The sequence below is a fragment of the Nuphar pumila genome, chromosome 3 (genome assembly GCF_984573655.1).
Source record: "Nuphar pumila chromosome 3, dmNupPumi1.hap1.1, whole genome shotgun sequence".
Lineage (NCBI taxonomy): Eukaryota > Viridiplantae > Streptophyta > Magnoliopsida > Nymphaeales > Nymphaeaceae > Nuphar > Nuphar pumila.
Window position 1 is genome coordinate 18,615,322 of NC_143251.1, and position 9,220 is coordinate 18,624,541.

Here is a 9,220-nt window from a genome sequence, read left to right on the forward strand (position 1 = left end):
CACGATGACGTGCGAACATTGAAATGGGAAGAAGGTAGAGTCACCTCACAGATGGTGGGATCCACAGGCAGTGGGACCCTACCCTCCTGCCAGGTACGAATCGGATCCCTGACGCGATCCATTTCATGATTCTGGCAACACCACCAGAGTGCAAGGGTCACGTCCCAATCACGATGCTCCCTCCCCTTGTATTCGCTGCTCCATGTATTTGATGCGATGGACCATCACCAGAAATAAACGGTTCGGACCAGAATCGGGTCCAAACAAAACCGAGACCATTCTAGGTGAGGCATGCCGAGATAAATTCATTATCAGCGAGAGACTGAACACAAGCGTTTTATATGTAGGAGTGTCTACGGGTCGGATTTTATCCAGACCCGACCCGTACCAAAATCTGTAGGATCGGTGTTTGATAATAAAAAAGGTCTGATTAGAAACTGGGTTAGACCCAAAGGATCTCATTAGCTGGGCATGGTTTGTGAAATTTTAAACTGGATCCGGGTCTGGCCCGAGCACTGATTAAGAGCCGCAATTATTAATATAAAAAATATTGTTTTATCGGATATGGGGCGGGTCAGATAAGTTTTAAAACTGATTTTAGCCTGTCATCTTATGAAATGGGGCCCTCCCTTCAAAATGTTCATGCAGCCTAGATGCTTGGTTTATATCTAACGTTATAGATATAAATTGGCTTTAGGATCGCTAGGGTCAAGGCTTCTTTTTTTTTTTTTTGATAAGCAAGCTGAAGCTGGGGTTAGGCAGACCCTTGCCAGTTATACAACTATACCATTGGGTTTTGAACCTGTACCATCCCAACACAAGGTGACGTGCACTAGCTGCTCCTACCAGACAAGCGGAGCCCCCGTTGGTTAGGGTCCGACTTCTCTACAAATTTTTTTTATCATAAAAAAATCAACAGCCAGGAATGTATAGTTTATTTTTCTGAGTCAGAAAAACATATTTTATTTTTGTATTCATATAATTTTTATATTCTAATAAGGCTATCAAAAATTTATTTTTATGTACTACATGTTTAGAAAAATATGGGTCCCCATATCCAACTTTGCATTAACATCACGTGTTCATGTCTCACCCCCCATAGGCTAAAACAAAGCAAATTCTACCAACTCAATTGAAAATTTTGGAAAGGCAAACTGCAAGCTACTTTAAAGCACAACTCCTACCCATTCTTGTACAATGCTTCTCAAGACATTCATATATTTCAAGGTCAGGTAGGTGGTCTTCTCAATCAGTTTAAGCTTTATAATAATGTTACAGAAGGGCGAAGCAATGTTGCTAAAATGGGTTCACTAAGTGAATAGCTTTTTCCTAGAAAATGATAAAATCATGAAAATGGAATCGAATTGTTTTGAATAAAACTATTTTAGTTATTCAATCTTATTATTATTATTATTATTATTATTATTATTATATAAGTGAATCAATTCGGGTTACAATCGGTGTTATTCAAACCAATTCTGCCAATTTGACTGAAAATTGGCGGACTTTTAAAGAGGGACCTATCAACCCCTGTATCATTTCGACAAGGGGCTGTTTTGAACTGATTCAGATTGATTTTAACAACACTGAGACATAGTCACAAAAGTTAAAAATGACAAATTATCGATAACCAAAAAATCTAAAAATATAAAAAACAAACTTTTATAAAAATAAAAATAAAAATATTTAAAAACAAAAAAAAAATTTACAATAAATAGCCAATAAAAACTTAAATACCGTGTTTAAATGTGATATCTCTGTTTCCAAGAAAAAACATGATATTTTGAAAGTACAGTGAGAAATTAAAATTTGAAACTTTTGGGTAAATTAATTTTCACCATATTTTTGCGAGATTTTCATAAATCTCTCCATATTTGAATTGGGACAAAGTGACACAAGTTGTGTTTTATAATTTTTGGGGGGTGAGACATGCACTTCCAAAAGACACAGAGACTGTCAGGCAAGGTCTCATGTGGGGGAGAATCCCATCACTGGGTATGCTTGTCCCAGTCATTAATCAAACAGCGGCCTCATAATTCAAGAGGCCAAGGGCAGGTACCCCTACCATAGCCAGAGCTCCAACCCAGCCTCATAATTCAAAGAATCAAATCTTTGTACCAAAAGAGCGCCCCCATGTAATCCAATATAATTGGTTCCAACTTAAAACATCAAGTGGTATATACATGCATGTATTCAACATGTATGGCAGAATTGTTAATTTTCATTCCTTGCCTGAAAGGATAGGGCAATTTAATTAGGCTTTGTTGGTTTGCCTTTGAGTCTATCTAGCAGTATAGCAATGACAAACTCAAAATAACAGGGCCAATTTTTTACTTTAATTTTGATTGCATCATCTTTAGTAGCTATGTCAAGTTGGTAAATCTCATTGCTCATTGTACCATGCATATCAATGCCCTAATTGTAATCACAGTTTAGAAGGGAGATGTTGGACTGTCGATCTTGTGTAGGGCTGATAATCGAGACGAACGTACCGAAATGGGCATGCTTGGGCTTGGCTTGTTTACCAATGGATCAAGCTCGTGACCGGCTATCATGTTTGTGCTTAGCCGGGCTAAGCTCAAGCTTGGCTTGTCCTTGAATGAGGCGAGCCAAATACAATCTGGCTCGTGTACAAAAATTTCATGTTTTTTATACATGAAATATATATAGTTTCTATATATTATATTTAAAATATACCTATATTTTATATATTGAACTTAATTGTTCATATTTAAAATGCATATGTTTCATGCATCCATCTCTCTCTTTTATATATATAGTTTTGCATCATTTTCATCATATATTACAATTAATATATATATATATACAAGCTCACCCGAATTGAGCCAAATCAAATGAACGCCATCTGTTCAGGTTCGACCCTTTTAAACTAAATGAACTGCTCATGGCTTGGCTCACCAGCTGTATGAGCCAATCAGGAATGAGCTCATGGCGAGCTGAACTGAGTTGAGTTGCGAGCTGTTCAATGCATTTATCTGCCTTAGTCTTAAGATAGAAAGATAGTTACTGAAAGCTTCTTCCTATATGGGGAAGTTTGCATCAAAAACTCCTCGCTTCCCCGAAAGGAGGGGAAGCTTTAAGAAACATGCTTTTGAAATATGAGAAACTTGATTCTCTTTAGTAATAAGCCCACTTCCTCATTTTTCAAATTGATTTTCTTTTGCTTATGACAGTGGCCTTTTAATTGATGTTCTACTTACGTACTTGCTAAAACAGAAATAAGATATGATTTTATGTTATTAATTTTGAGCAAAGAGCAATGTCTTGAGTACAAGTCAGTGTTAAAGAAATAAGACCAATATGCTTGGCTTCCAGTAGCCATATGCACAAGCTTGTGAAAGCTTGATACATGCTATGCACCTCTCTGGCTTTTTATCACTTCTCCCTCACTTTCTATGTTTTTATATTAAAAAATAAATAATCTTATAACAAGTTTGCTTGCTGGTTTTATATCCTTTGGAATTCAAAGGGGACAATGTGTCTAATAAAAGAGATAAATTAGTAGCTTAAATTGCACAGGTACACATCCAATTATGGGCCCCACTCAATAATTAGGACAAGATGGCCTAGGATTCCCCACGCGATAGAGGACCTATGGCCTTCATGTGGGGATGTTTGGAAGGATTATGGTGTCAAGAGTAGGGGCTCAACTGCATCAAAGCAAATCGTATCTCCTGCTGATGACAGTCACTCTTGGCGTTGGTTGCAGCAGGGTGGGATCCCCCCACCCACTTGTGTTGTCTTCTGTTAAAAAACAAACCATCTGCTTATCAGGTTAAGAATAAATAATGGCTTTCGTATTTTTGTATTATAAATCGCCATCTGTCTCCTGTCATCCACACAACCTGCATGAGTGTCCAATATGCACCACTTCAAAACTTCATAGTCGCTGACGGACGTTTTTTTTTTTTTTTGTTAATCCAAAGAGTATATGTGTGTGTACATTTTTTTGGTTAATCTAAGACTTCATATGTGCTTATCATCATTATTTACCAGAAAACTTGCTTTCAATCAAATTGTTGTGACCAAAAAACTCGATCGTTTTGTTGCAAATTTTTGGTGTAATACAGGCTATTGATTTTTAATTTCTTTGGAAAATATATCTTAACATGAGAATTCTCTCATCTAAAAAAGGTTCTTCACTAAATAAATTGCAGAAACTGCATTTGTTCTTCATTTGCTGCAATAAATATGAAAGACATGATTATGGACCACACTGAATGCAATGTGGGTAATATTGAACCCAAATTTCAACAACCAAACCTAACCTGACACCGACCCGATCCCTTAATAAGTCAAACCGGGTTCGGATTTGGGAACTTGAAAAAAAAATTGGTCGGATATGGTTTCCATGGTGTCTGACCCAACAACCCTGACTTTTTAATGAGGATTGGAGACGGGACGGGCGGGCAAATGCCGATCAACCCTGACTTTTTAACAGTGATTGTGTAAGGCATTTTCACCATTGTCTTTGGAGTGATGCGTGATGAGGCGTTTTCGAAAGATATAAACAAGGCCACGGAGCCTTGAGGCACAAGATGTAGGTCTCCATGTTTTATGCCCTCTGAAGCCACTATAGCCCTTTTAAGTCCTATCAATTTTCACCAATCAAACACCAACAAAACAAAAATTCCGCATCTAGTCGCATTTCACACTGGTTACAAAGACCAGGTGGTAAGGTCATTTTGAGTTGCTTGCAAAACTATGCACTTGCATTTCCCATTACCATTTATGTATCAGTCCATGCTGCAAAAACAGGCATGTGAGTCATGGAGATGACAGGCCTAAGGTGAGATTTTGGCGTCCAAGCATTCACAGGGCCATGAAAAACCATGTTGTTGGGCATTGCAGACAGCGGCTTTGCAAAAAGCACAGACATGCCGGATTTGTTGGGGCTTCCTTCTCTTGCATCCTCTGAGATGCTGCTACTACTCATGCTAGTCGCCATTGATGAAGCATGAGACAAGTTCACCATCCATTTGTTGGCCTCTTCAACTCCCCCAGTCGTCTGGTCCAGTAAGTCGGTACCGACTCCCATTGCATCACCGAATGCATATGAGGGGTGTCTGTAGCTGGTAACAGCATCAGGTTTCTGGTCGAGTTGATTGATTGCAACAGGAGCCTGATCTGAGGATTGGTAAAGAACCATTTTCCAGTCATTGGTGCCAGTGTTTTCTTCAGACAAATGAGCTCCTCCACTGCCATTCTCTATCATGTTTTGTTGACTATTGGATGCTTCATTGTCATTTTCAAGATCTTTGTTTCGCTTGGCCATCTCTCCTGTCAACAGAGTGCTGCTAGCCATTATTCTCTCTACATCATATCTGGTTATGTCAAAGTTGGTCACAGCATTCAACCCTCGGAATTTGATTGCAGCAACGTCGTATGCTTCCGCTGCTTCCTCCTGAGTACCTAAGAGCATCAAGCATGCATTTGTTAGTAAAATTGCTAATCATGCATTAAAATGGTAACAATAATGTAATTAAGAGGAGCCATGAAAAGACAAGCTCCAAATCGTGATTAATTCTTTCTGCAAAACCTGCTGCAATTGCAACGGCCCCTCCCGCATGCCACAAATTACTCACAAATAGGAAGAATCCAACAACAAAATGTGAGAGAGCTAACCAACTTGTCGGAGAGACTCAATTGACTGCATTGATCTCTGGATGAAGAGATCAATGTAGAATCTTAGGTTGCGTTTGAATTGTAGACAGTGGAGACCGGAACAATGCGTCCTGTCCAGTCGCATCCATGGACATTCCAAGACGCACTGTGCTGCCCTGTCCAAGCATCATAAAAAAATGTTTTTTTGGCATTATTGACTGTCCTGGCACTGTTCCGTGGGGGCCATGAAGCGGCAGCACACACCAAATCGGCGTCTGTGCTTCCCATGTTTGTGTGGCCATGCAGATGCACATGGGGCCCGTGCTTGGTGTGTCGGGCGGACCGTGATTCAAACACCCCCTTAGTGTCATAAGAGAACAAATTTGAACAATACAAGTTTTTCTCTGAACATAACAATAAAATGCAGCAATTAAACTTATATACGGAGGGAAGATTGTGAACTTTGTAAAGCTATTCAAATAGAGAAAGGCCAATGCAGAAAAGGCATAGAATAGACAAAGGATGATTATTGGTTCAGACTTGTATATAATAAGGAAGCCTTCTGAATACAGAAAGGATGAAACTTACTAAAGGTTCCAAGATAAAGGTCTTTGTTTCCAGCTACTCTACCAATCCTAGCTTGCCACCTTCCATGTTGATGATGCCTGGATTAAGACAAATGCAAAAACAAAACTAAAATTGGAAGGAAATAAGTTTATCAAGATGAAGATGACGGTGATGATGATGATGAAAACAAGGCTTACCTTGTTACACCTCTATACATAGATGCGCCTCTTGAAAACCCACTACTTTTCCTAAAATAGAGAAAAGATGAGAGGTGGATCCTCCTTTCAAGAATAACAATGCCCAGATACAGAGTCAATAGTAGCATACCTCCTTAAGTGAGCAACATACTCTTGTCTGCTCATGTTCTTCATCCCTTCAAGTTCTTCCTGGTAATTGCTCAACTGACAAGAAAATCGCAAACTCAACAACAGAAAGAAAGGTATAAACAATAAATTCTAATGCACAATCTTTTTTAAACTAAATCCAAGGACTTTAAGGCGACTGTCAAGTACTGGAAAATTGATGTGAGTAGACAGCCCCCAATATTTGAGTGCTGCTAAGTCATAAGCCCTAGCTGCTTTCTCTTCCATATCATAGCCACCTGCAACACACAAGTTGGGAACTTAAAAATTGGAAAAGAGACAAGATGGTGTAGAAGTGACTGGTTAATAAAAAAGATGGTTACCCAGATAGACTGCAGTAGTGTTGTTAATAACATATTTCCATGAGTAAGAACATGACAAACACAAAAACAAAATAGTCAGCCAGAGAGAACCAAGTTTACAGGCTTGCAGAAACTTGAAAAAAGAAGGCACAGTACTTCAGACTGTGACTCTAAATGGGAACAACATTGACCAGACCAACCTTGTCTTCCTTTTCTGGTTTGCCCTTCCTTCTTACAGCTATTGTCCCATAGATGAGCTTCATATCTACCAGTCCATCTGTGTCTAATAAACACAATCATGACAACAGCAACAAACCAAAATCAGCCAAAAACAAAAGAGTGCCCACTAATTTATATATTTGCACATTGATGTGGGGTTTTGAGACTAACCTTGTAACCCCTCTATACTGAGATGTTCTCTGTCCAAAGGTGTCAATGGACTTCCTATGCATAGGCTGTTTCTGCACAACTTTTCCACCTCCCTTCTTCCTAACTTCCATAGCAACCGAATGAGCTCCAGCAGAAGAGACCTGCTGTGGTGCAGTAACACAGCTAGACTGCGAACTAGGGCTCATTGACAGACTCAAGGACTGCAAATCACCGTAGCCCATAGCTCCAACAGTAGAAGACTCATCACATATACTGTTCATCTTGTGTTCCAACTCACAAGAGTCATTTCTCACCCAATGCTTGAGAACAGAGGCACCATCATCATCGGATATTGCAGGGAGATGCAGGCTAGAGTCTGCAAAATGATTCCTTTTGGACTCGTTACCTAATGATGAGAGGAAATGCTCATGGTTTGCTATTGCAGAGCAAATGCCATCTTGTTGCAGTAGTTGGAAAGATGGGTGGTGCTGGATGTCAACATGTCTATATGGGTGAAGACTGAGTGAGTGCCTAGTGTGCTCTGATGTTGGGTTTTGTTGATAATAGATGCCATCTAGGCTATGAACCATGGCCTCATTTTCATCTTCATATTGGGAAATTCCCATGGATGCACCACCCAAGAAATCTTCCAGTTTAGGCGACGAAGCAGGAATTAGACCACCTGGCCATTTTTCAAATAAGCAAAAGATAAGCAAGCAAGTTCTCTAAATCATATGGAGCTAAGAACAGCAAGTGATAAGAGAGTGGACAGAAAACCTTGTATTTGTGATCTGTTGAGTGCTTCCATGATGCATAGGGAACCGTCAGATTTGAGTGGCATTGCTGTTAAGTGAGGCAAGAAACCCCGATTCTCTGCTTCAATGCTATAACATACCCCAGAGTTGTTCAGCTGCCTGTTCAAATGGGAATCAAGGAAAAAAGATGCTGCAGAACCAGTAGCCGGCGCCTGCTCTTGATGATAGGCCGAAACTGTGGCCTCCATGGCAATATGAGGAGAGAGTGAAAAACCCAACCAGTTGTCCATTGCTTTCATCTTACTTCCTTCCTATTCAATCATTAACTATATCATAAACCATCACTCAGAGATTGGCATCTCTTCCTTTGTTTTTCATTCTTTATGACGAGCGTATTCTTCTCTGTGGTTCTAGACAGCACACTTCATGACCTCTTTCTCTGACCCACCTCTGTAAAAAGAAGGCACCATTCCCTTTAAACTAAGCAAAAAGAATGAGTTCTCATCATATCTGAAAGAATTCCATAGGGATCTGTAGCATGAGAAAGACTAGAATTAAACTTTTCCTTTTCTGCTTTTGGAAAGAAGAAAAGAGAAACCAACTGGTGATGAGTAATGACCCTGCTCACACTCCGCAAAACACCTTCAAACAAGAAAAAAACACCTCAACTGGGCCTGGTTATCTTGGTCACCCACTGTACAGCTAATAGCAGAGCTACCATGGAAGGAACCTTCCTTCTCCCTCCCTCCATGCAATGCACTGGTTGCTTTTTTAGAGGCCATGGCAAATTGGCAATGGTAGATTGACAGGGATAACAACTGTCCAATAAGTCACCTCACAGCGGTACAATTTCTGTACCCTCTGCAACTCAAGGATCTAATTAAGATTATTATATTTTCAGCTTTGGATGTCATAATAAATGAGGAAAAAAAAAGGAAGAACAAGTTAATTGATGTGTGAATCCTAATCTCATGACAATTCTAACTCAAAAAAAGTAACACAAAGTTAATGAAAGGCGGGTCAGTGTTCCAACTGTCACCATTTTTGCCATTTTCCTTTTCCCTTTTCATTAGGTGAGGGGGTTGCCTGGCTGTAGTCAAAAGACTTCAAACCTGCGTGCAGACAAAAGTGGGGAGGTGGGTCTTCATCACCAACTTGAAATATTCCAGGAATGATGGCCTATGGGGGCCCAGATCCATGCACCCAATGGCTTTTGCCTCTTTCTGTTTTTAGGCTATTA

The 9,220-nt window shown here is 39.7% G+C and overlaps 2 protein-coding genes across 2 annotated transcripts; both read right to left on the reverse strand.

Annotated features, from left to right (window-relative positions):
• Positions 1-4,704: 4,704 nt before the first annotated feature.
• LOC149842174 (AP2-like ethylene-responsive transcription factor CRL5) lies at positions 4,705-5,580 on the reverse strand. Its single transcript, XM_090001300.1, has one exon. The coding sequence runs from the start codon at positions 5,441-5,443 to the stop codon at positions 4,751-4,753; it is 693 nt and encodes a 230-aa protein (XP_089857426.1). The 5' UTR covers positions 5,444-5,580; the 3' UTR covers positions 4,705-4,750.
• A 116-nt stretch (positions 5,581-5,696) lies between these two features.
• Positions 5,697-8,762, reverse strand: LOC149842175 (AP2-like ethylene-responsive transcription factor ANT). Its single transcript, XM_090000603.1, has 10 exons — positions 8,644-8,762; positions 8,412-8,490; positions 8,003-8,291; positions 7,247-7,907; positions 7,057-7,139; positions 6,705-6,793; positions 6,520-6,593; positions 6,214-6,290; positions 5,890-6,029; positions 5,697-5,801 (listed from the first exon to the last, which is right to left on the reverse strand). The coding sequence occupies exons 1-10, from the start codon at positions 8,760-8,762 to the stop codon at positions 5,697-5,699; spliced, it is 1,716 nt and encodes a 571-aa protein (XP_089856729.1).
• Between the last annotated feature and the right edge of the window lie 458 nt (positions 8,763-9,220).